At 49.9% G+C, this 27,802-nt stretch overlaps 2 protein-coding genes across 2 annotated transcripts; one reads left to right on the forward strand and one right to left on the reverse strand.

The window, feature by feature from the left end:
- The first annotated feature begins 79 nt into the window (after nt 1-79).
- Nucleotides 80-8,200, forward strand: KLHDC2 (kelch domain containing 2). The gene is made up of 14 exons (XM_065748174.1): nt 80-89; nt 684-851; nt 1,379-1,458; nt 2,446-2,563; nt 2,929-3,044; nt 4,308-4,389; nt 4,486-4,569; nt 5,497-5,577; nt 5,654-5,712; nt 5,807-5,916; nt 6,007-6,079; nt 6,628-6,715; nt 7,572-7,624; nt 7,864-8,200. The coding sequence occupies exons 2-14, from the start codon at nt 696-698 to the stop codon at nt 7,985-7,987; spliced, it is 1,224 nt and encodes a 407-aa protein (XP_065604246.1). The 5' UTR covers nt 80-89; nt 684-695; the 3' UTR covers nt 7,988-8,200.
- A 992-nt stretch (nt 8,201-9,192) lies between these two features.
- NEMF (nuclear export mediator factor) lies at nt 9,193-27,151 on the reverse strand. Its single transcript, XM_065748304.1, has 33 exons — nt 27,086-27,151; nt 26,696-26,764; nt 25,773-25,875; nt 25,206-25,331; nt 24,973-25,121; nt 24,472-24,539; nt 22,979-23,065; nt 21,990-22,066; nt 21,419-21,489; nt 21,253-21,328; nt 20,694-20,756; nt 20,260-20,337; nt 19,707-19,915; nt 18,339-18,524; nt 17,808-17,871; nt 17,263-17,351; nt 16,545-16,648; nt 16,112-16,174; nt 15,787-15,899; nt 14,594-14,651; nt 14,242-14,300; nt 13,991-14,111; nt 13,634-13,901; nt 12,731-12,773; nt 12,605-12,654; nt 12,067-12,214; nt 11,657-11,734; nt 11,388-11,582; nt 10,789-10,821; nt 10,025-10,131; nt 9,894-9,937; nt 9,732-9,811; nt 9,193-9,294 (listed from the first exon to the last, which is right to left on the reverse strand). Exons 1-33 carry the CDS (start codon nt 27,142-27,144, stop codon nt 9,217-9,219), a joined length of 3,216 nt encoding a protein of 1,071 aa, XP_065604376.1. The 5' UTR covers nt 27,145-27,151; the 3' UTR covers nt 9,193-9,216.
- Between the last annotated feature and the right edge of the window lie 651 nt (nt 27,152-27,802).

Raw genomic sequence — 27,802 nt, forward strand, 5'->3', positions numbered from 1 at the left:
CCTCCCGTCCGCGGGCGGAGCTGCGCATGCGCGGCGCGGCCGGAAGTGCGGCCCCGGCGCTTGTTGGTGCTGAGCGGGGCCCCGCTGAGGTGAGCGGGGGGAGGGGGTGCGAGCGGGGCCGTGAGGGCGCTCCGCTTCAGCCCCGCGCTGAGGGGAGGCGGCCCCCCCCGGTGTAACGCGTAGAGGGGCTCCGCGTTGTTGGGCTCCGCGTTGTTCCGCGATGTAGGTGAGGTCCTGCACTGAGCAGCGATCAGGGTGGTTTAGGGGGAGGAGGCTTAGCTGTGCAGGCCCGAAGCGGTGGCTGCAGCCCTCCCTGTGCCGGCGCAGGACCACTCGCTCTGAGTTTTTGTCCTTATATCCAACCTGACCCTCCCCTGCCACAGCTCGAGGCCGTCAGCTCTCATCCCATCGCTGTTAGCGGTAACAGAGCCCGACTCCCCCCCACCGCCACCTCCCCTCAGGGACTTGGAGCAATGAAGTCTCTGAGCTCCTCCAGACTCAGCAGTCCCGGTTCCCCCACACAGTTCTGCTGCTCTTCCGAAACTTAATCAGAGTGACAGGAAAGCTTTTTTCCGCTCAAACAGCACTCTGAAAGGCGTCAGCGCGCGGTTTGTCGTCTTTCTTTTATTCCTCTGCTTGTTTACCCTGATGGTTTTCAAATCGCTTAACGCTATTCCGTGCAGCACCAGATCAAAATGGCCGACGATAACGAAGACCTGCAGGCGGATGAGGAGCTCCCGGCCCCAGCTGAGGACAGCTTTGAGCAGCTGGAGAACGACAGCCCCGCGGAGCGCAGCGGGCACGTGGCGGTCACTGACGGGCACTGCATGTACGTCTGGGGAGGATACAAGGTATGCTGTGCTCTGTGCTGCCCTGCCTGCACCCACAGACAGCAGGTTTGGAAGGCGGATTGTAGCTCAAGACAAAGCTTTGGTGTGTTGCTATGCCTGGAGGTGCCCGAGGATGTAAATGGACTCTGGGCAGCCTGAAATGGGGGGCAGCCAGCCCGCGGCAGGGGTGGGGCTGTGGGCTGTGTGGTCCTTTCCAAGCCTGTTGGTTCTGTGGTTATTCTGCTGGTGTCATGGGGATGAGGGAGTTAGAAAGAACTCTGGCTCCCTCATGCACCCTGGCTACCCTGCCTGGTGTATGAACATGAGGTTTAGCTTCCCTATATCCCTGCCTGCAGCCCTGCAGGGAGTGTGGTCTCCAGCAGAAATGGTCATAAGCTGCAAAGTGCCCTGTGCAGGAGGGAGGTGTGGGAGTGCAGTGGGCCTGCATTGCTCCTGCTGTTATTGCAGGTTCAGTCACTGAGGGGTTGCAGGCATTCAGAGCAGCCTGTAATTGAAGTGTCCTTTTACTTTTCTGATCTGTTCTGCAGAACGCTCAAGTTAGGGGATTTTATGACTTCTATCTGCCTAGAGATGAAATATGGATCTACAACATGGAAACTGGAAGATGGTATAGTAAATAACTTAATACTTTTTGCTTGATGGAAAAAGTCTTAAATTGGGACTGCGATTACACTGAGAGTCTGTGGACGCATAGAAAACTCCCTGACTTTTTTTATTCTCACCTGTCCTACTGTTCCGTGCACATGTACAATATTTCCAAAGTTGTTATTTTATGAGTTTTTTTTCTGTGTGAAAAAGAAATTTGCCCAGGAGTGAGTGAGGTGAAGTGGGAGGAAGAGCTCAGGGAGCCAGCACAGGGAAATGTCAGCAGCAGCATCGGGTGCTCTGGGATGTTCAGTGTAGGGTGCAATGCCTGAATGCTGAATTTGTACCACAAATTTTGTTGGTGAAGAGAGCGCTGTGGGTACCTTCTGCGTTCTATTTCTTGTCCTTTTTGCTGAGTTTTCATGCTGCCAAAGAAACTGTTGTGTCTGCTAGGAGCAGTCGGGGCCTGGGAGCTGTGTGGAATGGTGTGCCTGAAGGCACAGGAGAAGGCAGCACGCTGCCCTGGAGCTGGAGCTGGCTGGGGCCGTGTGCTGCCAAGCCCAATCTCCTCAGTGCTTTGCAGAAAGTGCTGCTTCAGCACATCTTGCAGTTGTCAGAGTGGTTTGGAACAGCCTTGAGCATGGAGTGGGAGCTTATCTTTGCGTTCATAGTGTTTCCAAACATGAAAGAAAAACAGTAGCAAAATAAAGCCCGCAGTTTGCACAGGCACAGCCTTTTTGCCTGGGGATCTTCTGGGGTACGGAATGGGAAAAGCACCCCGAACTCCTGCACTGGGCAGATGAGATTCCTCCCTCAGAAACCACGTGGTAATTAAGCTGCCTTTTCCCCACCCCACATCCCCACAGTGCCTGCCTGGTGCTGGCAACTGCTCAGCCTGCAGCGACCTGTCAGAGTTATAAATGTCATGGTGGTGGTACAGATTTCCACTCCACACAGAATCATTGCTGTTTGTTTTGATCAGATATAATTTTTTAATCTGTGCTTGTAGGAAGAAGAGTAAAACAGAGGGAGATGTTCCACCCTCCATGTCTGGAAGTTGTGCTGTATGTGTGGACAGAGTGGTGTACCTGTTTGGAGGACACCACGCACGTGGCAACACAAACAAGGTCAGTAATTTAATAAACCCTTTCTCACAAATAAGTTTCTCACTGTAAACTTGTGGTTCCTTTCTGCATAGGGGTGGACTTTTCAGTTAGTTGAAATCAATCCATGGTGAGAAACGTATCGCCTTAGCAAATCACAGAAGCATTTTGTTCTGATTCACTGGATAGATTGGAAACTGTTTCAGAGCTGGAATGTTAATAGTGGGATACTGAACGTGGATCCAGGTGCTGTGTCCTCTGTGGCTTCTGCAGCATGATATTTTCACTGGTTTCATAACTTCAACAATTACAATTGTTACTGTGACATCAGTCAGACTTAAGCCTTCAGCTAACTGTTTGGGTAAAAGAAATCTTTTTATTTTCTACAGTTCTACATGTTAAATTCCAGATCCACAGACAGAGTGCTGCAGTGGGTCAGAGTGGAGTGTCAGGGGGTCCCCCCTTCATCAAAGGACAAACTTGGCGTGTGGGTTTACAAGAACAAGTAAGGCTCCTGCAACAAAGCACAGCTATCCCTGTGTGTGTGTGTGTGTGTGTGTGTGCTCATCACTCCCAGCCTTATTGGTGTTGTGCCTTTTGGTTTGAGCAAGAGCTGCAGCAGGACTTCTTGCCTGCAGCACAGATGTGCTTCGGGGAGGTGCCGGATTTGTTCCTCAGCCTTTTAAATCTGCCCTGGCAGATCTCCCACAGTGCCTTCTCCCTCTGCTGTTCTGAAGTCTGCTTGGTTCTGTCTGTGTCCTTCTTGCTGAGTGCAGCTGGAATTATTCTGGGATCCCTGTCATGCACAGAATTCAATCTGTTGGTCAGATCTCGGGCAGCAGCTCGTGTGTCTTTGAGGATTTGAGAGCAGGAAACTTTTAATAAAAAAAAAGAAAATGCATGTGGCCTTTTCAGTAATGCGTGTTTTTAGTTCTGCCTGGTTTGTGCTGGTTGCACAAAGTGAGGGACGTCTTGGATGATGCTGATGTTATCTGATGTGTTGGGATAGTGTCCCACAGGTGCACTGCAAACCTTGGAAATGTGAGGAAGACAAAGGGAAGGTGTTGAAACCAGCTGAACTGATGTGCAGAGCATGCCCGTTGCCTTGCTGCCTCCTCCCCTGTCCAGGCAGCATGGTGCTCAGCCCCAGATGAGCAGCCTGGATGATAAGGCGTGGAATAAGAGTTCACTGGCAGAAGATTTGCAGGACTCGAGCTGTGGCAGCTTTGTTGGGTGTTTTCTGTTACTTCATTAAGACTTTGTGGCAGAAATGCAGGCCCCTGTGCAAAGCAGGCACTCGAGCTCTCCCTCTCAGCCCTCTCTTCTCTGGTGACCCACACCACGTGCTTTCCCTTGGCTCACAGGAGTGTCTGTGAATCTTTGGGGATTGGGGAAAATGAGCAGCACGCTTGGGAAGGGCAGAGGCAGGAAGCTTCAGGACACCCATAGCTCTGTGAGAGCCCCAGCAGGGAAGGCTGGAGCACAGGGACCAGGCAGCAGGCCTGGCAGCTTTGCTTCTGGAACAGCAACAAAGCTCTGTGACCTGGGGCCTGGGAAACACCTACAGAGGGATTTGGTGTGGGTGGTGGGGTCGGTTAGGCAAGAAGCAGGGCCCCACACGTGGGAAACTTGCTCTGCTGGTGGACTGGGAATAATGAAGTCAAAGGTGCTTCCCTGCCTTCAGCCTGAGCCCGACCTTTATGGAGCTTTTACTTTGTGAGGAATGGGATAACATTTCTGACACTTCTTGTTGCATGTTTTGTTTCAGGCTGATCTTTTTTGGAGGCTATGGTTATTTTCCTGAAGAAAAACAACGAGGAACTTTTGAATTCGATGAAACCTCTTTCTGGGTAAGTAAACCTTTCCCACCTTGAAGTCATTTCTGCTGACAGCTCATATTTCATCAGTGCTTGCTAAAACCTGCTTCTTCATAAATACTTTTAAAGAATTCAGGTCTTCCTAGAGGGTGGAACGACCACGTGCACGTTCTGGACACTGAAACATTTACCTGGAGCCAGCCTATAACTACGGTAATGACTGTTCTTACATCAGTTAAAGTTCCAGCTCTCCAGAAATGTGTGCCATATCTTCTCTAGCAGCCTGTGAAATCAAACGTGACTGCCAGGCCTGACTTCACTGCTTTGATTTAAGTCAGAATGGGTTCCTAATGTCCATGCCTCCCCTGGTGCAATTTGAGATCCATAGCAAAAGCAGGTTTACATTTTTTACCCGGCTCCTCCCTCCTCTCCAAAAATAAGAAGCTTGCCTCTTCTTTCCTCATTCCCTCTTCACCATTTTTCCCACCAAGCTGTTTTCTTTCATGCTTCAGTGGCATTGTTCTTAAGGGGAACTCAGGGAAGCAGAGTGCATGGTTTCTTGTCATACTCACTGCAGTGTGACAGCTCGCTGTGTGTCACTTGGCTGCTGGATCCTTGTCAAGGCAAACGCTTTTAGTGCCCAGCAGTATTTGGGAACAGGTGAATGGAGCGAGGCTGCCACAGAATCAGAACAAGTTACATTTGAGGTAGGGAGCTCCTTGCTCAAATTCCTGAGGATTTGCTTTGTCGTGATACCTGTGCATCTCAGAAGTTTCACAGTAGCTCAAGAGCAATCCTGTCTGACGTTCGTGGTGGTGTTTACAGTCTGAGGCATTCTGTGCCCGACTGAGCCCTGAAAGCAGAGTTTGTACCTCGGAGTGTAAGACAGGAAAAAAAAAAGTCCAATTTTTAAGGAGTGCTCAGGCTGTCCACCCAGCAGAAAAAGCACAGTTCTGCCCACAGAGGGACTTTTCACTCCCTGCTCCTCCGTGACCGTAGCTCAGCCCCTGTCTCCTTGGCTGGCTGCTTTTGGGTCTGGGCTGCCTCGCTTTGCTGTGGGGCTTTCTGTAGGCATGACGTTTTCTCACTGTTGTTCATGTCTCCAGTGTTCCCTTCTGACCTCACGTTTCCTTTCCCCAGGGTAAAACTCCATCACCACGAGCAGCTCACGCGTGTGCTACAGTGGGGAACAGAGGCTTTGTGTTCGGGGGCAGATACAGAGTAAGTCCCATCCCCACTGAGCACTGCGCTGCCAGACCCGCACGGAGCGCTTCACCCGCGCTCTGCTTTGTTGCAGGAGTCCCGAATGAACGACCTCTACTACCTGAACCTGGATACGTGGGAGTGGAATGAAATGTAGGTACTAAACCTCTGCTCTGCCCGGGCAGAAAAGAGCAGCACTGTTTTGCTGTGTCGTGTTGGTGGTTAATGGTGCTTCTGTTGAACACAGCATGGCTCAGGGTGTGTGCCCCGTCGGCCGCTCCTGGCATTCTCTGACACCCATCTCCTCTGATCACCTCTTCCTCTTTGGAGGATTCACCACTGACAAGCAGCCATTAAGTAAGTCGTATCAACAGGAACGTGTGTAGTGCAGCAAACATGAAAGAGCTCGAAGAATCCCGTTGGGACTTGGTGTTTGCTTGCTTCCAGGTGATGCTTGGATTTACTGTATCAGCAAGAACGAGTGGGTACAGTTCGAGCACAACTACTCTGAAAAGCCCAGGTATGGTGTATGCTTTCTTGAAAATTTAGCAGAGAAAAAAGAGCGGGACACATAGGGAGACACGGATTTGGGGCTGGATGTGTTGGCTGGAGGGGCCCTGAGCTGACTGCAGCCCGTGTGCCACAGACACGCACTGTTCTCAGCGTGCTCTCTCAGTGTGTCTCATGAAGACCTACTGAGTCAATTAGAGGTGATGACCAGGGATTTTAAAAGCATCAAGCCCATGGTGATGCACACACAGAGCGTCGTGAACACCCGTGTCACGTGGGCTGTGACCCATCGTGGCTGGGGAGCACGTTGGGGTTCAGTGAGTTATGGCAGTAGTTCTGCCTGTACCTGCAGGCAGCCCAGCCCCGCAGCCCTGCTCTAACCAGGGCAGCCTCCACAGCCCAGCATTTACTGGCCAGGAATTCTCCTCCAGCAACCTCCGATGACATTGGTCAGCACTGCAGGACAGTGCTGGGAAGGCAGAGGGGTGTGTGTGTGTGTTATCTTGAAATGGCTTTTCGGGTGCAGTGGTGATGTTGAATGCTGCCTCCTGTTTGCAGGCTGTGGCACACTGCTTGTGCAAGCGAAGAGGGGGAGGTGATCGTCTTCGGGGGCTGTGCCAACAACTTGCTCGCCCATTCTAAAGCTGTAAGTTTATCCCAGGCTTTGCTTTTCCTTCCTGCACAGCCCTGCCCTGCCAGCAGGAGCTGCAGTTCTTGAGCACTGCAGCAGAGCATCAGCACTGTGGTGCAGGGCTGGCAGACACATAAACCTCACAGGGGAAATGTGCTGCTTTTCTAGAAGAGGCATTGCTCACTATTGAAACACTGCTGTGAGGGGAACAGCCACATCTGTTTCTCTTGGAGCTCTCATCTGCTTTAGCTTTGCCCTGTGCTTCTCACCAGGCGTGCTCAGCGGGCCCCTCCCAAAGTGGTTTCTTCAGCGGTGCCCTGCTTGAGGGCACGTGGCTCAGAGAGGGTTTCTTTATCTGGGACTGGGGAGTATTATGGTCTGTAAAGTCCTCACGTGGCTGGGAGCGAGCACAGCTGCACGTTTTAATGTAAGAACCAGTGGGTGTCAGGTGGAACCAGCAAGCGGCAAACAAGAGTGGTGCAACACTGACATGTCATCCTGAGAAACAGTGGCTCCTCAGCCTCACACAGTCCCTGGGCCCAGGGGCTCTCAGATGCAGGTCCCTGCAGAGCTGGAAGCTCCAGCAGCACGCACAGGGCTTGCCCTGTTCCCTCTGCTGAGCTGGGTGCTGGCTGGGCAGAGCAGGCCGTGGGGCAGTGATCCACCTGTGGTTCCCTTAGTGCTGGCTGCAGACACCGCAGGGTTTGGTGAGCAGTTCAGGCTCCTCTGCTGCTCACAGGCTCCAGCCTGCAGCCCTGTGCTGTGCGTGCCTTCCTCGCCAGGGTCCCTCTGAGCCTTGGCTGGTTGGATTGTGCTGTCACGATGGGATCCACACAAACTGCTTTTCTCTCTCTCTCCCTCCCACGTGCAGGCTCACAGTAACGAAATACTTGTGTTTTCTCTACAACCGCGATCTCTGGTAAGGTAAGCGAGCAAGACTTGCACAGTGAGCTCTTGTGTCCCCTCCTGAAGCAACCGGTGCAGGCTGAGTGCTAATCTGAAACACCTGAAAACATTTCTAGGATGGAAACATCAGCAGCTGAGTATGGGGACAGGGGGAGATTCCATTCAGGAGCAGGCCCGAGCTAACCACTGAGTGATAATTAGCTCACCTTGCAGGACTCAGCTCACCCTAACAGCAGCTGTGTGTTCCTCTCCCCCAGGCTGTGCCTCGAAGCAGTCATTTGCTTTAAGGAGATGTTGGCCAGCTCCTGGAATTGCCTCCCCAAGCATTTGCTGCACAGTGTCAATCAGAGGTTTGGAAGCAACAACACCTCGGGCTCCTGAGCCCTCCGTGCTGCCAGCTCTGAGCACTGCATGGATGATGGAGTCCAAGGTGTAATAATTAATTGTACCACGTGTGGCAGACGTGAAACCTGTATAGATGAAATAGCTGTCCTGTAGGTAGCTGCTTCCTGCCTTGAAGTTGCATGTGAATGGCCTAGAGAAAAACCTATTTTTGTGTAAAGATGTTTGCAATAAATGTATTTAATGCAAGTGGAGGCGGATGCTGTGCTTCAGCCAAACCTCCTTGTGGGTTTGTCCACTGTGAAGTACTTGTGAGGGCCAACCCTGAGCAAAATGAGGTGTGGATACGTGGAAGTGACTCTGTATGGAGCCCCAGTGGGTGTGTGGGACACAGAGTGGCTGCAGGAAGGAGCACTGCTTTCACTGAGGCACGGGGTGCAGTGCTGGCTGAGTCCTGGCGTAGGCCGTGCTGAGTTAAGGTCAGAGCAATGGCAATTGAAAACTGTCTGTGACCCACGTTGCTAAACTGCTGTAAACCTTCAGCTGCTAAAGCACCACGACTCCCTGCTTGGTTTATCCATCTTTTATGTTGTGAAACTTCAGTTGTGAACCTTAGGTAGCAGATACTGTGCCCTGAGCCCGGTGTGGGGGCAGCACTGACACCGGGGGCACAGAGCAGGCTGTGCTGCTGTGGGGAATGGGTTACATCTTGTGCAGTGAAAAACAGTCAATAAACAGTGAACCAACTCCTGCACTGTAAGCTGTGCACTCGTTTCTTTTTACAGGCTCCAGCTGGGGCTGCTGTGAGCTTCAGCCCTTGGGCTTGGGCACTTAGACTCACTCTGCTGTTGTGTGTGTGCCCCTCTTGTGCACCGTGGTGAGTTACACAGCTGCTGGGAAAGCACTGCAGCTCAGCTGTTACCTCCTGGCCTGTATCTCTGTGCTGTGCTCTGGGGAAGGTAACTCTTTTTCTCACGGAAAGCATTCTGCACCGAGACGTTGCTGCCAGCAGCTCAGCTGGAAACAACAGCTGGGGTTGTGCTGCAGGGAATCCAGCTCAGCCCAGAGAGGTGTGGGGAAGCATTAGAGAGCACACAGCTTGACAGCACATCGCTGACCAGGCCAGCAATTTACTTGCATGTTTCTATGCCGTTGTCAGGGTCCATCTCCTCTGTGATGGAGGAACTGGTCCTCAGCTGCTTGCCCACCTCCAGGTGCCCATCTCAACCACAGTGCTGCAGTTTGGTGGTGCAGCTCCAAGTACACGTTCACTTCTTCTTCCTGTTCAGCAGATTCGGTGCAGACACTTTCACTTTACCAGGAATATTTCTCGATAAGTCAGTGTCCTGCAAAGCATCAGAGATGCATCAGAACAAAGGGAAATGCATTTCCAAGCATCCCCCTCCCCGGACAGCGTTGGCGAGGCAGCCAGCACGCAGCACTGCACCTCTGTGTGGGTCTCCCACACAGGCAGTGGGAGCAGGGATGGCCTCCCAGAACCAGGGGGGTTTCAGCAGACGATGCTTTTTGTCAGACCCCGTTCTGATGGACACAGAGCAGACACCCACAGCCCAGTGATGCTGGTGAGGCTCACGTCCTACGCATCCCTCCCGGCCCAAGCAGTAGATGTGCCCCAGCAGCACTGGGGAGCACAGCACGGTGCTGAGAAGAGCAGTGAGGTGCTCATTCTGTGAGGGGTTCACCCCTCACGTGGCATTAGAGGACCTTTTTCTCTGCTGCTCTTACCTGTGTGTGAGAGGAACTCACTACAGACCCCACTCACCTTAACGCTGCGGAAGAGGTCTTTCTCTCTTGCAGTAGCTTCTTTGGATTGCATGAAGTTATGCAAGGCGATCTTTGCAGCTGTAAAAACACGGGAAGGATTGGAAAATGGAAACGTGCACCAGCTTCCAGCACTGAGCAGTCAGCTGCTTCAACACGGTACCTTTTCCTTTCTTTTGGGTGCCTGGAGTGAGCTTGACTTTGTACCTGTCAGAAAAAAAAACACCACGTTTCCCCATCAGTCCCAGGGCCGAGTGCCCCCAGAGCTCAGCCCCAGCAAGGGCTGTGACTCACTTGTAGTTGGTCATGGCCGTGTAGGGCGCGCAGATGGGCACAGCGAAGAGCAGGATGTCCTCAGCGTGTGGCTGGCCTGTCAGTGAGTCCAGCAGGGCTGTGCCATCCTGCAGGGGGAAGGGAGCACGCTGTGACCCCAAACAACCACCCCACAGCACGGGGAAGCTGAAGGGTGTCCCCCTCCCCCCACCTGCAGGTGCTCCTGCTGGGGTTCCCGGGCTGTGCTACGCTGAGGCTCAGTGCCCTCCTCACTGCTCTTCAATTCCCAAGCTGTAACTGATCACTGAGGTCACAGCACTCCAAGGATGGATCTCGGTTTTCAGTGACCCAAATGAGACTCCCAAGTGCAGTCACAGCTTCACAGGGTCACCAAAAGCTCCCTCCTACCGTTGGCCTTTTATTAAAGGACGTAAAGAACCCAGCCAGCCTGTGCCACCCTGCAGCCCGGAGCCACCTACTGCAGAGCAGCACAAAGACACGGGCCAACCTTCAGTTCAGCCACTGCTCACTTTCCATAGGGGAATGTGGCACGTGAGAAGCAGTGTAAGAACAAAGCTGGGTTCAAACAGCCTCGAGCACAGAGGGGGCAGAACCAAACCTCTCTGGAGGGCTCAGCACATGAACCTCCGTGCCAGCCCCGACCTGCTGAGAGCCACCTCTGTGCCCCTGACACAGAGCTGTGTGCTGCAGCACGGCCCTGCAGCTCTCATGGGGACTACACCACTCTCAGCACATTTTGGAGTTTCAAAGATGAGAGCATTTACCTCTGCTCCAGGCTGATCCTGCTCTTGCTCATCCTGTAAACACAGAAAAGGAGACAGAGCTGAAACGAGCACGTACCTGCTTGTTGGTCCCCAAGCCCACGGAGAAGATCAATTCTTTCATCAGCAGTACACAAAAAGTCAAATTGTTTTACCAAAGAGCATTTTCACGTAGGTGGGGGGGAGGCTATTTCTATCAAAGCTCCTAATTAGCTTGGCACACGCCAAACGGAGGAGAGAGGGGGGCTGTGATTCAGAGATACTGACTCACGATGTCACAGCTGGAGAGCACTCAGTTACACTTCAGCTGCACTGAGTGGGAGGCACTGACTTCACTGGATCCTCAGCAGCCTGGTGATGCACTCAAGCCCTCACCCCGGCTGTGCTGGGAACACAGCACACACACAGATTGCTGCAGGGTCCTTTTGCTGCTGCTGGAAACCCAAGGGCTCTTGGAGACACCGTGTTAGGCATCCTCACCTCCACCAGCGCCCCAAAACCAGCTCAGCCCCCCGGGCACTACACAGCACCAGGAGCCCACAGCAGTGGGTGAGAAGAAACAGATGTGTGGACAGGAGAGGAGAGGCCAGCACACTGCTCACCTTCTCATCCTGCTGCTCCTCCAGGGCCAGGTCCTCCGACTCATGCAGCAGGACTCCTCCTGGCAGTGCCTCCTTGCCCCCACCAGCACTGCGATGCACGGCCTTGGATTTCTGCTGTTGCTTCTTTGCCATCTCTTCCTTTGTTTTCCCCTTCTTCCCTTTCTTCCCTTTCTCCTCTTTGTTTGACCCTGCAGACTGGGGTTGCACATAAGAGGCAGTCAGAGCCAGCGACCACAGCATTTTGGGGAGGCAGAGCTGCCTTCACTCACCCCCAGCAGCTTCATGATGAGCTCCCGGTCCTCCTCATCCTGGTCCTTGTACTTCTCCTTCATCTTCTTGATTTTACTCTAAAGAAGAAAGCACACCAACAGCTTTAGAAACTGACTTTTGCACAGCTTTGCACCCACAGACAAAGAACTAAATGCTGTGCCCCCACACACGCCCCTGTTAGGTCTCCCAAGCCTCTCTGAGAACAGCTCCCCAGTAACCAAGGGATTGTGATCAGTGCACAGTGCTCTCAGACCAGCACCATCCTCCCAGAACCACCGAGAGCTCCAACAGGAGTCCAAAACTATGGGGCACCACGGACATCCCAGAGAAACCCCGAATTTCTCCATGTATGGGGCATGAGCCCACATTCCACACGGCAGTGGCTCAGCTCATGGGTAAAGCTGCTCACCTTCTGGCCCCGCTTGATGGGCTGAGGAGCTGGCACACCCTTACTGGTGTTGGGAGCAGGAGGACGCTGCGTCTCCGTGTCTTTCTGTCTCTCTTCAGGCAGATCCAAGTTCTCAGAGTCATTTTGCTGCTTCTTTTTCTTCATTTCTCTAAGGAAAACAATCACAATGCCTCTTGCTGCGACGGGGGAGGCTGCTGCTGCTCTCCTGTCAGCATTACCACTCTGCTTCCCCACCCACTGGAAATAACCCCTCCTCAGTAAAACCTCAAACCCATGGGTACACAAAGAACTCTACTGCTGGAACCCCCTCCCATGAGTGATCACCTCCCAGGCTGCTGGCTGGCCAGTGACATCTGACACAGCCGCATTCACGGGGCTCCTGTCAACCAGTCCAAACCCAGATGGAGGGGATTTCTAGGCTTCCTGACAAATAATGCACTGACCCCCACATTCCCTCCTCCAATCCCACTCACACTGCTCCCTGGAGAAGGAATGGAGAAAAGAATTCTCCTCCCCCCAAACACAGAGATGCCCTCACCTCCTCTCCTTGGCAGACAGATGCCTTCGCCCCTGGGACTTATTGTCACCCTAAAAAGAGAAACAGTTAGAGCATGCCATGTCCAGCAGCAGGTGACACTGATTTTTGCCCCACAGCCAAGCTCACCAAGTTGGGCTCCTCCTCTTTGGGGATGGTTTTCTGCAGGGATCTGTGGGGAGATGGAAACACAGCTCAGCACTGGATGAAGAGCAACTGAACCCTGTGCGCACACACACACACACACACACCCGACGTGGGCAGGCCTGGTTACAGAATGCCTGGCTTCCTACTTCAGAAACTTACTTTGGGTGAACAGAAAAGGGCAGCAGAAAAGGGATTCAGTTTACACAGCAAACCCTCAGATCTCTGTCAGAGTGTCTCAAGCACACACAACCACACAGGCAATGAGGGTGCACAGGAATGAGAACACAAAGAGAACACCCTGATGCACAGCACCTGTGCACAGCAGCCCACATTGGCCACGGTATTCCCTGCAAGAGCTGCCTGCTTCCACCCCTCAGTCACTCTGCTTTACACCCCGAGGAGTTCCACTTCCAGAGACAACAGGGAGATGAGCTCATCTCACAGCTACGTACAAGCAGCAGCTCGGCACCAGCCTGGCAGAGAAGCAACCAGTGACTCAGTTTATTGGGTCTGAGAAAAGTGGGGCAGCCATCTCCTCAGGTGCAAAATCAGTGCATGGGTGACCGAGGGATGTTTGGGCCAACAGAGACCATAACAAAGGGTCCAAAGAGCCAGACAACCCTCACTGGGGAATGGGCAGCTGTGTGGGTACTTCAGGAGGGGGAGAGCAAAGCCAGAGCTCTGTAAGGAAGGAGCAGGGAAGCATACACAGCATGGCAGCTTTACCACAGCACAGCACGGCTGCCCTGCACCCTGAGAGCCTGCATGGCTGAGCACCACCAAGTGATGGCAGCTGGTCACAGCCCTGCTCCTGGCAGCATTAACAGCAAGGAGAAGCTCAGGAGGGCCCAAAGTGCTGATCAGTGCAGCTGCTGCTTCGCTTACCTCTGGGACTGAAGATGCGACAGGTCGATCGTTGTATCTGGGTAGTTCACCTCTTCCTCTTTCACTTCGCTCTTTGGCTCTGGAGGTTCCACTTCAGATTCTCCATCTTCCTCTTCAGAGACACCCCCTGGCACAGGAGGTGTGTTTGCTCTGCCCTGGCTGAGGTCAGCACCGTTCTCATCACAACCATTCTCAGATGTGGCTTCCACGTCTTCCGGGGCTTCGTGACACTCTGCCTTGTCCTCCTCACTGCTGCTGTCTCCTCCTTCTGGGGCACACAGGTGAGGAAAACACAGCCCACGTCAGAAATGGCAGAGTGAGCCAAACAGAAGCCTCTGTCAGCAGTGCACTCTGTACCTAACAGCTCCACTTCCTCAGACACCAGCTCACTGGCACTGCTGGAAACCGTTTCCAGATCCTCGTCCTGTACTTTGATCTTCCTTTCTTCTCGGTGTCTCCAGACACAGCTTTCATCCACCTAACAACAAGAAGCACGTGTTCAAAGGAGAAAAGAAGGTAATTGGGAATATACTGACACTAGAAAATAAGCTTCCAGCAGCTTAAACAAATGCCAAAAGGCAGAAAGAGCCACACAGAAAAAGCAGTACCTTAAACAAGAAGCTAAAGCCCATCATCAGATATGAAGGTGGAAGAAAATTCTTCTTCCCTGAAAAACACAAATGGAGTCTCATGAGGAGGTTTAAGAGCTGTGTTAGGATGGTGTATTTTTAAAATTCATCTTCACCAGAAGCTTTAGGCTACCAAAAGTTACACCAGGGCTTGTTCTAGCTCTTGGATGAGAGCAGCAGAGGAGAAACACAAAGCAGTTCAGCTAATAATCTTCTGATCGGGGCCCCAGCAGGCAGATGCCCAGTATGTGGTGTAAATTGCTCAGAACAGACTGTGAGAAGTGCAGGCTGCTTCTCCATAACAAAACTGCACCGTGGCTTTGTGCCTCACCTCGGATCATGAAGCTTCCAGTAGTGAGATATTCCCCCGTAGGTGCAGTTTTAGAAACCTAGAAATACATGAAGTATGCATGTCACAGGAGATCTGCACTGTGTAACGGGAGCAGCACAACAGCAATATTCTAGCAAGCCACGTTTTTAACTTTTGGGAACAGCTTTCTGTAAGAACTCCACATCCAAGGGCTCTTCTGTCCTTTGTAGGACACCTCCCTAAGGCATGATCCCGTTCAGTCACATGATGCTGGCACTATGTTTGAGGTCCTGGTGAGGACCTGAGCTAGGCAGGCTGTAGGAACACAGAAGAGACTGCAACCTTCAGTTTACTGTACTCTCTCTACACTTAGAGCTGAGCTGTCAGAATGGGCCTTATCCATTTGTGAAAGATCCTATGCAATAATCTCATACATCTGTAAATGGGCTCAAAGATACTGAAGAAAGCTGTGCATAAACTCTTGCTGTGTCCACTCCATTGAAATCAGGATTAGAAACGTGTGGGAATTTGTTAAGAGAGAGCTGAACATCACATCTCAAGATAGGTCTTATTTTTGAAAGTCTGCATTTAGATACTGGCGACAGCCAATATTATTTCACTAACAGCAAATTGTGTCTGACAGGGGGGAATGGCTTTAAACTAAAAGTGGGGAAGTTTAACTTAGATGTTAGGAAGAAATTATTTACTCAGGGGATGGCAAAGCACTGACACAGGCTGCCCAGAGAAGTTGTGGATTCCCCATCCATGAAGGCCTTCAAGGCCAGGTTGGACAGGGCTCTGGGCAGCTTGATCTCATGACTGGCAACCCTGCTCACAGCAAAGGAGTTGGAACTACATGATCTTTAAGGTCCCTTCCAGTTCAAGTCATTCTGTGATTTGAGTTACTTGGAAATGCACTGGGACCATAGTCAGTACATAAGCTAGAAGCCCAAGTGGAAAAAAAAAGGGCTATTTCTAAAATTTCTTTGTAAAAGAAGTGTTGCCCCTTCAGGAGGAAGAAGACAAGCTTGCAACATTTCCCCTGGCACGCTGACATCACACCAGAGGTTAACCTCCCCAGCCCTACCCTAAGTGAGAACCTGCAAGGAACACTGCCCCATCCCTCAGTTCCCAGCCAGAGCCACCACATCCACGGCCCCACAGCAGCTCCTGCAGATGCTCTACCTGTGAAGGTCGTGCACAAGTGACCTCACCTGGTTGTGGGAGACCCACCAAGCACTGGTGACAACACGGGCATCCCAGGCAGCACTGTAGCACAAGGCCATCGTGCCTGCCTCCGTCAGGGTCCGTGGAGGAATTGGTTCACCTACACCAAGAACACCCAACACATCAGTGAATGTAACAGGTGTCATCCCCCAGACATGGTACTGCACACACGTGCTACTGCTCCTTCCTCAGCTCAGCTCTGCAAGGCAGCACTGAGTGTGCTGCTCACAGGGTACACGAACAAGCACTCCGACATGCAGCGTAGCATCCTGAGGCTTTGACAAGCCCACAGATCAGCCCCACACAAAGTACCTGTTGGGTTCTTGATCACACAGCTCGTGGCTCCGTGGAGGTCAGCATGTACATATATGTCCCCTGGAAAAGAAATGACTCGGGTCAGTTATGCACATGGTAACCACACAGAGCTAAAGCGAAGGTTCCCAGCACCAGTGGGAAACAGATCTCTTGTCTGCAAGCAACAGCATGGGAAGAGTCTTTCAGCCACCCCAGGTGCCCCCAGCAGGATCAGATCCTGTGCTCCTGACAGAGCCCACCCAACCTACTCTCACCCACAGTGCTGCAGCACACCACAGACATCACACACACACAGTCCTCAGGACTCCCCATCACCAAACAACCTACATCTCAGCCTAACAACAAAGCACACAGACTCCCCCTGTGTCATTTCTGGACAACAGGAGAAAAAGAAATGCATATATTCTTCTTAATGAACTTAATGACTCACCTGGTTTAAGATAGCGCTTCACAATCAGCTCATTCTGCTGCTGATCTCTTCCAGCAATAACGAGGTAATTCTCAGAGCTAATGAACCACAGGAACTTCTCAAACCTGTCAAATTACACCAAAACACTGCGTGAGAAACACCTGCAACTGACAGAATGTCACAGGGACACTGGGTGTACTGACGTCAGAGAATATTCACCTCAGAATCTATTATGTATAAAAGACACCACAATCAGTTTCATATCCATCCATGTGCTGGGGCATACAGACAAGGCATGACACACATACAACATCACTGCCAGCAATATTTTGAGATGAAATACCATTACCAAAAAGCCCAGCCACCTCCTGTTCCTTCTCCACGATTTAGTTACTGAACTATAAAACCCTTTGTGCATTTGTTAACATCAACTGCCACTCCCTCACAGAGGCTGAGCTGCCAGGAAGAAACACTGAAGTTCTCTGGCTTTCCTAAGCCCATCTTCCCAGCTGTGCTGAAGAACTCAATCCATGTCCATGGAAAAGAACTTTCCCACACAAAGGCACAACCAGGGTAGAGCAGAAGCTCAAATGAGCAGCTGTAAAGAGGCTGAGTGCAAACCACAGCACTCACAGATTGCACCCAGCAACACTTCTGAGCTCGTGAAGTCAGACTGACACAGAGGTTTTAAGTTTGTGCATGATCCAAACACATCAGAGAAGAACAAAACTGTACTTGCCAATAGACCTTTCTTGCTTTCTGAATGGTGGTAACTGTCTGAACTTCCTTCAGTGTCTGCTTCGTCTTCTTCTCAGCTGATTTGAATGCCTATTTAGATTGAAAAAAACAAACCATCATCCCAATCTGCCAGAACTGGAATCACAAAGCTGCTCACTGGACAGAAGGAAAAGCAATAGGAGATTTCTCAGAAGTTTTTTGAGAGTGCAGGCTCCACGCAGTGCTAGCAGCAAGGCCACATCCCTTCATGCACAAGACAGTCTAAAATCATCACACCTGTCCACCCTGCACAGGGCCCCTGGTTATGAGCTGCTGGAGCACAAGGATTCCCACTGAGTTCCCACTGCTGCCTCTGAATTACAGCTCTGTCAGCACCTCCAGGCACCTGTCACTGTGATTTGGGTCACTTTGAGAGCTTAACCAACCCTGGCTGGTTGTCCTCACCTTCCATGTCTCACCAGAACTACCTCAACTAAGGCAGGCTCGTCCACGTGTCAGTGACAGAGACTTGGCATTTAAATGCCTTTTAAAAACAAAGAACAATACCTTTTCTGCAGCTTCTACTGTCTTCTGTGTTTTCTTAGCTGCGTGTCTCTTGTGATCATAGTATCTGCAAAAGACAAGTTTGCTTATGCTTGAAATCCCAGTGGCTTTAGAAGGCATTTCTCCTGATCCTTTACTTTTGAAACGAACATTCAATTTGGAGGCCGTATTCTTTAGCCCAGAGCGTTGGATTTCCTTACCTGAGAAAAGCAGCCAAACAAAGGGACTTCCCTTCTCAGAGTGACAGAGTGCTTGCACTGCTGCATGATGAGAAGTAGCTGTGCTCTGCCACTGCCCAGAACTGCACTCAACATCACAGCAATGCCACAGCTACGGAATATCCGCTGTGCAACCGTGAGGCACTGCATTTTGACCAGGAAAATGCACATCCTACACCCCAGGCAATCTACCCACTGCAATTTCTAACGTTTCTCCTCAGAAAGATATAAGCAGAGCCCTTCCTATGCATCACCACCCACACCTGCAAACATACAGAAGCTTGTACCAACGAAGCACACACGCACTGAACCGCACTTTTTGGCGTTGGCGTATGCAGACAAGCTGAGGTCAACATCAACCAACGACGGTTTGTTCTTCTGAGGTTTCTTCGGCTGCTTGGTTTTGTTCTTTTTCTTTTTTCCCTTGGGCTCCTCCGTTTCTTCTTTCTCCAAATCAGCATCCTCCCCCTCCTCTTCCTCTTCAGATAAGACATACGGGTTCCTAAAAAACATGATATCATGTGATTAAGATCAGAGAACTCTTCATTTGTTAATCTCATTGCAATTGCATTCTTACTTCTTTCATGAAGTCTGGAAACAGCCTAAAGAACCCTGAAGCCATTCCCAGTGTGCAGCCAGAGGAAGGCCCCAGGATGCCTTATATGTGAGCAGGACACACAGCCATGCTATCAACCTAGAGAAAAATCTGGACTTTATTAGAAAGAACAGTTCTCAAGATCTACTTTCACAGTGTAAAAGAAATGCAAGATGTGCTGAGCCTGAATGCTGTATGGAAATAGAGAGCAGCTACATCACCATGCTGATGTGGTAAACAGGACAGCAGTGCTCCAGCTTAAAACCTCAGAACCAAACTAACACATCACAGAATTAGAACAGCAAAATCCCACCACGGCTGAGGGTGAAAGGGACCTCTGGAGGTTATCTGGTCCAAACCCTCTGCTCAAGCAGGGCCTGAGCTGTCTGTTCCACAGCTTTCAAAAAGGCACCCTGAGCAAACATCAGCTGGGATTTGTATCTGCTCCTCATCACTACATTCAGTCCAGCTCAACGCAGCCACGCTACGTCTGTGTAGCAGAAAACAGAACAGCAGCATAAAAGTCTTCTTCACAAATGGAAGTACGTCTCCAAAGCCCTCTGTATGAAGGATGCAGGCAGGATTCAACACACGTGGAACTGATCAGCAAAGCAATTACTACATGCTACTAAAACAGAGGACAGGGATGGATGCAAACACAGAGCTCACTCCCAAATGCAGGTGTACTCGATGTACTAACATTTCTGAAAATGAGATAACCAGAAATTCATGAATGAACTTTGCCACATCTTATTAAAAAGGAATCATCACTTCTTTTTCTCTTTTTCTTTTTTAAAGCACCGTGATACAGCTCAAACCTGTGTAAAAACATTCTCAATAGTGTCTCACCACCAGGACTTCTAACAGATCCTGCATCAAACCCTGCAGCTCGCAGCAGCTGCAATGCTGAGCCATCAGCCTCTCCCCCAGCCTTTAGTGTGGAAAGAAGCAGAGTCTCACAGGAATTTCAGACCAAAGTTATTAGCAGAACACACACAGCTAACTGCTGCCAACTCACAAGCTAAAAAGACACTCTTCTCCCGTGAAGCTCACATCATACAGCCATTTGGTGACCTGCAATGCACTTACCTCAGCAGCATCGTGATATGATTTGTCTGAAGCTTTAATTCTTTGATTGCATTTGCAACGGGGTCTCCCTGTGCCTGAGCCTCCTTTACAATTGCTCCAATCTCTGTCCAGTCTATCTGGTTGGCCAAGGCACTACGCACCACCTGGATGGCTCGGTTGACGATCTCCAAGTTCATTTCTATAAGTTCTCCCTTTATCTTATCCACTTCCTTAAGGCAAAAGAAGAGATTCACACCCAGTGAAGCTAAACACAGACTCAGTAATATTTTTATATTAATAGAAGTAATTAATATTGAGACAAAATTCATGAATGGTACAGAAGCAATCACACAGGGTGATGGTCAACCTGACTCATGCCAGCAGAGCTGCACAAGTTTAGCAAGGGAAGTACAAAGCATTGGTTAGAAAGCAGAGGCCCACTGGGCAGGCCAAGGCTCCCTGGTGGGTTACTCTGACAACAGTGGGGCTCATTCTGGGGTCTAATGCTGACCACAGTGACTGTGGGCAGCAGGTACAATTCTGCACCTTCCTACTTACAAAATTCCAGTCTTACTTGAGCTTGCTGAAGAGCTTCTAGTCTTTGCTCGTGGTCCCTACGGACATTTTCAAGTTTCTTCAATGCTTGTTTTTCCTTTCATAAAGGATCAACATGGGAAAAAAAACATATATATATAAAAATACATATAAGTGGCATCTTACCACCTGATCACTGCAGGACACTCAATACAGCATTCCAGAAAAGAAAAACACAACAGCAGAAGAGAAGCAAAGATACCAAAATACTGTTAACATTACTACTTGCATTCCCAGCAGAACAAACTACTAAATTATCTAGTCTGAAATCCACTCTCCACTGACTCAGAATCTCCATAGCACGAATATGTCAGCAACACCTTCCCCATCCCCAGTTATAGAATCAAAATGTCCCAGAGAAGCACTCGAAGCTCAGAGAGCCACCTCAGGTGCCCCACCCCCATGAGAGCATACCTGCTGCAACGCCTTCAGGTCGATTTTCTGTCCTTCAAGCTTGGAGTAGAACTCATCTGCTGCCTGCAAGAGAAACTGGTTTTAAGGACCTGCAAGTTGCATTAACCTATACCAGCAACAAGCAGGCAGAGAAGGCTGGGCACAACAGAGGTGACTGCAGAGCACTAAAGGAGGAGACCTGCTTAAACAAGGTTCAGTAACTTTCTTCACGTCACCTTTGCAGGAGATGAGTTCAGCAAGGCCTCCAAGGGTATGTCCTGCTACAAGCTGTGGGCTATGCACAACAGTAACTACTGGCCAAACTAGGGCCTTCATTTTTTATTACAAAATGATGAAATGGAGCCTGCTGTTCCACACATTGTGTTCTGCAGGTTGCAACTACTGACCTAACTGCCCTGAATCCCTGCTGCTTCAGTAGGTCATTAAAAAAAAAAAAAGAAATCATCGGCTCTTCCAAGGCCTACATTTTCATTAGCAACTTCTGCACTACTTTTCAACTGTTCTTTCTAGTATCAGTCAATTAAAGCACTTAAGTACAGCATCAGCAAAAGCACTGTACCTTATTGAATGAGTCAAATTCCAAGTAGGGACATTTTGAATGTTGAGAAAACAAGAAAGGATGAAATTCCTCATATCTGTAAAATACACATTTGATATTATCACCTGAAAACTAATTTAAGTTACACAGACTAGTAGAAAAGGAAATAAATACTTCAGATATTTACGTGTAGATATCCTCTGCTGGTTTATCTGGTTCCAGGCTTGGCTTTTTCTCCTTCTTCTGGATAATATAACCCTGAAGGAGTGCACAAATATGTCTATCAGCATTTGCCTCTGAAAAGAATCCCCCATATCTTGGGAAGGCAGCAAGATTCAGGTGCTAACCCACCGAGCACCCAAGAGAGTAATGTGCTCTGATAGGGAGACTTTGTGGCACAGAGTCCTGACTGCTTGCTCTTCCCCAACTTATTCCACTAACAATGTGAGCTCACCTTACAGACCTCAGAACTACCCTACAGCTCTCCACACAAATGCAGGGTTGCCATGCAGAAGAGCATTGCCTGCTCTGAGACCACAAGTGCAGTTCTCAAAGGAGCTAGGTAACCTGCTTGTGAACTATTTAACTGATGTACATCCACTGCATGGAGCTAATTTTTATCCCCCCTACCTGGAGCCCAAGGTCCCAGAACAGAATGTGGAGCTGATACCAGCAGGAACTGGTGAGCAATATGCCCTATTTAGTTCAGTTCTGCAATCCCTGCATAGCTGACAGCACAGTGCTCAGCTGAGACCTACCTTTCCACTGAAGTTGTCAGTTAGTGTCATATATTCTTCTGCCTTTTCTAAAGCACGAAGTACTTTTTCAATATTTTCTGAGGAGAGAAAGGGGAGGAGAGGAATATATTAAAACACCTACAACAAAAAGATGTTCTTATCTAAGTACAGCACAACAGCAGAAGAATGAAGGACCTAACTGCTCCTCCATTAGGCTTCAGCTACAACATGGCCCTGCCAAATATTTGAGAGTAAGACTCCAGTGTGTCCCAAAAATAAAACTGCAGACATCCTTTAGCCCTGGTGCTTCACTACAGTAATTACTGCTCCGCATTAAAAAAGCCTCATAAAAAACACATTTTACTTTTGGGGATTTCTGAATATAAAATATATATCTATGTGCACTTTTAAAGATGTATTTATCCAAATTTCATGCAAAAAGGCCACGTAAGAGCTGGCACTTCCATACAAACAAAACTGCAGAGACAAAGCAGAAACCAGGAACCATGAGAAGTTACTTGTTCATTACAAAGCTGATTCATTACAGGACCATAAAGCAGTAGAAAGTAAACAAATCTGTTTGATTTATGGCAAATATAAACCACACAAGGAAAATAGGACTACAGAAAAATCTATCTTGCATTTAAAACCCAAATCCATAATTTCCCAATGAACTTAAACCCGTTACTCTATCAACTCCCACATTTGTTATGGCTGAAGGAAAACTCTTCTATATGGAACAAACTGCTGCACACAGCCCGAGTTCCCCTGGCATGGCAGGCAGTATCTCGTGATAAAATCACTGAGGAGGAGCCCTGTGTTCTATTTGCAGTATATTCACAATCCTGGAGCTTCATGTGAACCACGTTGGTCCCAATATAGAACATTAGAGCACACAACCATGTGATCAGAGCTACAGGTTTAAGGAATACTCACCTCCATAAATAAAAAAATATTACAAAGACATAAAAATGCATACAACTTCTAAAACATAATTACTTCCTGCATACCTTTACTTTCCATGTGTTGATCTGTTTTGACATAACCAGAAAATCCAGCTTCTATAAGGCAGTGCTCAATGAGAGTGGCTCCATAAGCTAGTGAAAATATTAAAAATAAAGATAAGCACCGACTGAAGACATTCACAGTGAAATCTGCATTCATGTTAAGGTCACAGAAAGTATTTCAGCAAGCCTTGGCCAGGAAACCAGTCAATCCCCAGACTGCAGAGAGTGAGGACACTGTGCTCCCAAATTCAGAAGACAGAATGTGTGGTGAGCAGGTGCTCAGGAGTCCTGCAGTTGCCCTCAGAAACACTGGCAGCGCAGAGCTGAAAGGGCTCTGATGAACTTTTAGGAAATTAGGGATGCTTAGGATCATGTGGCTCTGGGCAGCCTGCTCTAGTGGTTGGTGACCCTGCCCACAGCAGGGGGGTGAAATGAGATGATCTTTGAGGTCCTTTTCAACCTAGCCCATTCTGTGATTCAGTGATTACTTGGAAGTGTGAAAGGTCTAAGACTGAGTGATGCTAAATGGTTCCAAAAGAGACTGTGTGTTACAGGGGCACTCAGAGGAGGTCAGGTTTCACATGTGGTTTAGGAGGAGTGATGTGAGAAGCAGTCAAACCCAATGAAAGGAGGAACTGGGGCTGTTTCAGAGAGCAGAGCCATGTGGGGCCACCAGAGCCCAGTGATCAGATCAGTAACACTACCGAAGGCTGAGGTTATCAGAAATAACTGAATTTGGGTACAAACACTACTAAACTGGGAGAATGGGAGGAAACTAATTAGAAGCAGGTTGTCTCTTTAGGAGGAAAGCAAGCTGGAGAAAGAAGGGAACAAGGATGGTGGAAAGGAGAATCAAGAAATGGGAAAAGTAACACTTAGGTCTGCAAATCATGTGCTTCGGGCTGTTCAAGGGATGCCTGCCAGGCACCCTGAGCTTATCAACAGTGCCAAACAGGGAGAATAAATGAAATTTGTCGTTCTGATCATGCCAAACAAGTCTGCTTCTGCAACCACAAGAACTGGGGCACGGGGTGCTTCACCTCTCTTTACCAGAGAGCACCCACACAGACAGGTTGAGCCTCCTGGTTTTACACCGCACTCATTCCAGCACTGGCATCATCCAGCCACTCCTAACAACATCCCTGCCCTGACTGCACACATACATCTCCTATACACTGAGTACAACCAAAGACAAGACACAGGGAAAAATGCACTGTCAGAGCACCAACACAACTATGCCCACATCTTCCTCACTGAAGGACCACAGCTCATTGTACAGCCAGCTTTATATTCATATATTTAAATCTACTCAATTTTCCAAGGCTTGGTTTATTTTATTATTCCTTTAACATACATAAAAGCAGTCAGGCACACACACACACACAAAAAAAATCTTACATAAAAAAGACTGTTTGAAGTTAATAAAACATGCAGAATCACCTACACTGAGCACATATTGCCCTCATTTCACTTCCTTACGAAACAGAACTACTTACGAAGATGTGGGTTAAGAACCCTCTTCAGCTGTTCCCCTTTGGGTGCATTTGATATGATCTCAGTTAACCTACAGAAGATAAAAGAGTTGTTTGAAAGAACAACAGATTTTAAGATCACGCTGTATTGTCGAGAAGCAACATCACATTCTCGGTATTAAAAGGGCAAAATGTGCTGTAGTACACAAAAACCAGCCTCAGTTACACCACCTTCCAGAGTTCAAAGTATCACTAGGTTCAAGTAGGCCCACTTCTCAAGCCTGTCTACGTCCCTCTGGATGGCATTCCTTCCTTCTTTTGTATCAGCTGCACCACTCAGCTTGGTGCTATCAACAAACTTGCTGAAAGTGCACTGGATCCTACTGTCCAGCTCAGAGATAAAGATGGTAAACAGCCCAAAGAAGAGCCCCAGGGGGACACCACTCCTCACCGACCTCCACTTGGACACGGAGCCAAAAGTAATTTGGGTTTATTCCAATACATACACCACTAAAAAGCAATTACCTTTCCAAGGTTGGCAGTGGTGTGGGTGCTTTTGCACTGTCAACTGGGTATCGCTCCCGAACTGCAAATCTGACATCATCTGCTTCATCCGTGCGAAACCTCAGGATGTTTAAAATGAGGTATTCATGGTCTGTCAGGACAATGTTCCCCTGCAGGCACACCACAACAGGCCCTTAGCAGAGGCTGAGCCCAAGTGCTTGCTTACAGAGCACCACTTGGAGCTTTGCACTCACCCTGTCGTACAGCTCAATGATCAGGTGATAAGCAGCTTCATTGCTTCCAAACTGGAAGTCCACAATTCTGTCTATTCCCAGCTGTCTCACACTGACCAGCCTTCTGGTCTTCAGGTGCTTACGGCACTGCCAACAGGGGAGAGAACATCTGTGAGGTGATGCAGACACACTGCTTGTGACATCTGACTCAATACTTGTGATTTCTTACTCAATACAAATACTACAGAAGTAAAAATCCTGGGCTTAGTGCTATAAAGATGAGACAGCTCTTAGAAAATATAAAACGCTTTGATATTTATAGGTAACATGACTGTCAACATCAAATGAGGTCTGCTATTAACACAGCTATCTGTCTGCTGGCTCGCTCAAAGCAAGGTCAGCTATGTCACCTCAACAGACCCCATTAACATAGCATTAATACATCTGGAAAATCCAACTGGAATGACAAGGGTTTCACTGGAGTACAATTCAGAAAGGTCAGTATTTTCTTGGCTCCAATGGTAGAAAGTTAATGTTGCTTTCTTTAACTAGCATTCTTTTTAAAAAAGAAACTGTCAGTCCATTTACCTTCATTGCAAAGCCAGATGGCATCATGTTTTTTGGCCACTCGAACTCCGTCATGTGAATCCGTATACCAGACTCGAGCAGCAGTGTGGCCTTGCAGTCTGGTCTGTTAACAAAACAAAGATTCAGTGAGGCACGTGAGCAGCCACTTCTGACTGCACACCAGTCTGCACTGGAATAAGATGGAACTACCACAGCCAGCAGTGCATCATCTATAGAAAACAGTGGTCAACACCAAAGAAAATCACCAAATGAGCAGCAAAAGGATGTCTAAGCTTTAAATCTGCAGATAACAGATCAAGCAGAATGCTTCTGGAGTTAACTCTCCCACACAACTGGAGGCAGGCAGGTGCCACGGACTGCAGCAGAGGACATGACGTGCCCTACCCACTGCCTAGGCACTGATTTCACTCACAGCACCGCTGTTCTCCATTCCTACTACTCCTCCATTCCTCACACACAAAAACGTGGGGGGATCAGGAGAAATTTCTTCTTGGAAATAGTGGTGATGCAGTGGCAGAGCTGCCCAGGGAGGTGGGGGAGTCACTGCCCCTGGAGGTGTTCCAGAATGGTGGCGATGAGGCACTGAGGGACGTGGTTTGATGGACATGCTGGGGTGGGGGGATTTTGGATGTGGGGATGTCAGAGGCCTTTTCCAACCTTAGTAATCCTATGAAAAGGACACAGCAATACCCACGTGCTCTTATAGCAGCTCCTCCACCCTTATGGGCATTTCCTACAGCACTTCTTTTTGCGCCTGCATCACATGTATCACACGCTATCCTGCAAGCACTTCCAGAATAAAAACTACTTCACTTTATCAGGGAACAGCAGGATTTGACTGAAAACTTCTCAGCAAAGCCAGGCAAAGTCCATACATGCAACAGACACAGTAACAGCGCAGTGAAACGTAAAGCAATCCTTACTTTTGGAAGCGAATAAGGTACGTCTTAGTGTCCACATCATAAACATTGTTCACTCTCATTCCCAGTAAGCTGCCGAAAACAAAACACGTACTATGGAGAACACAATAGCCACAGATCATACAAAGCTCAGAAAAACATAAAAATCCCCAGGGTAATTAAAATACACCGCCTGATGGACCGCGGGACCTAACCCACATACAACGGGGAAACCCAGAGGGCGGCAGCGGGAAAGCGGGCCGCGTCAGGAGCGGCTCCGGGCTGCAGGGCACGGAGAAGGCAGCTCGCAGGGCCGCCACTCCCGCACGGGAGAGGGGCATGGCGGGACGGGGCAGAGCGGCCGCACACAGCCGCGGCTGCACGGCACGGGCCGGGCCGGGCCGCAGGCGGTACCTGAGCCGCAGCTCGGCCACCAGAGCGCGGATATCGATGGTGCTGAAGCGCGACTTCATGGTGCCGGCGCCGTCACTAACACCCGCACCTCCCGGCGGCCCGCGCGCATGCGCCAAAGCCCGCTACGGGTGGCGCGAGGCGCCAATCGTCTCCACAGGGACGGGCCGCGCGCTCCGCTCCGCGCGCATGCGCTGTGCGGCGGGGTGGGCTGCGGGTGGGCAAAAGCGCGCGATTCGGGCGGGCAAAAGGAACCCGCGTCTCTCTGTGTTGCCCAGGCTACGCTGCAGTGGCTATTCACAGGCGCGATCCCGCTACTGACCGGCACGGGAGTTTTGACCTGCTCCGTTTCCGACCTGGGCCGGTTCACCCCTCCTTAGGCAACCTGGTGTGCCCCGGCTCCCCGAGGCTCACCATATTGATGCCGGCCTTAGCGCGGACGCCCGCTCGGCATAGCGCACTGCAGCCCAGAACTCCTGGGCTCAAGCGATCCGGCGAGCTCAGCCTCCCGAGTAGCTGGGACTACAGGCGTGCGCCACCGCGCCCGGCAGCGGCAGCGCCGCACCGCCGGAGCTCTGCGCGCTTCTGCCCGTCGCCTCTCACTCACCCTGTCACCGTGCTCCTCTGAGAGGCACACAGTCATTAAGGCTGGGACAGACCTCTCATTACGATCTGCAACCCCAGCCCACTGTGCTCAGTGCCAGCACCCCCCAGTGCCGC

The sequence above is a fragment of the Cyrtonyx montezumae genome, unplaced genomic scaffold (assembly GCF_038088225.1).
Source record: "Cyrtonyx montezumae isolate F1298 unplaced genomic scaffold, pur_monq_1.0 scaffold_10, whole genome shotgun sequence".
NCBI lineage: Eukaryota > Metazoa > Chordata > Aves > Galliformes > Odontophoridae > Cyrtonyx > Cyrtonyx montezumae.

What these genes read in the sequence shown, in the direction of transcription:
- KLHDC2 (XM_065748174.1), top strand. Translation starts at nt 696, where the DNA reads ATGGCCGACGATAACGAAGACCTGCAGGCGGATGAGGAGCTCCCGGCC. An exon ending in AACATGGAAACTGGAAGATG is followed by an intron (nt 1,459 to 2,445) that starts GTATAGTAAATA and finishes CTGTGCTTGTAG; the next exon opens with GAAGAAGAGTAAAACAGAGG. An exon ending in AACTACTCTGAAAAGCCCAG is followed by an intron (nt 6,080 to 6,627) that starts GTATGGTGTATG and finishes TCCTGTTTGCAG; the next exon opens with GCTGTGGCACACTGCTTGTG.
- NEMF (XM_065748304.1), bottom strand. Translation starts at nt 27,144, where the DNA reads ATGAAGTCGCGCTTCAGCACCATCGATATCCGCGCTCTGGTGGCCGAG. An exon ending in CCAGCAGAGGATATCTACAC is followed by an intron (nt 21,329 to 21,418) that starts GTAAATATCTGA and finishes TGTATTTTACAG; the next exon opens with ATATGAGGAATTTCATCCTT. An exon ending in CTGTCTGCCAAGGAGAGGAG is followed by an intron (nt 12,215 to 12,604) that starts GTGAGGGCATCT and finishes TGTTTTCCTTAG; the next exon opens with AGAAATGAAGAAAAAGAAGC.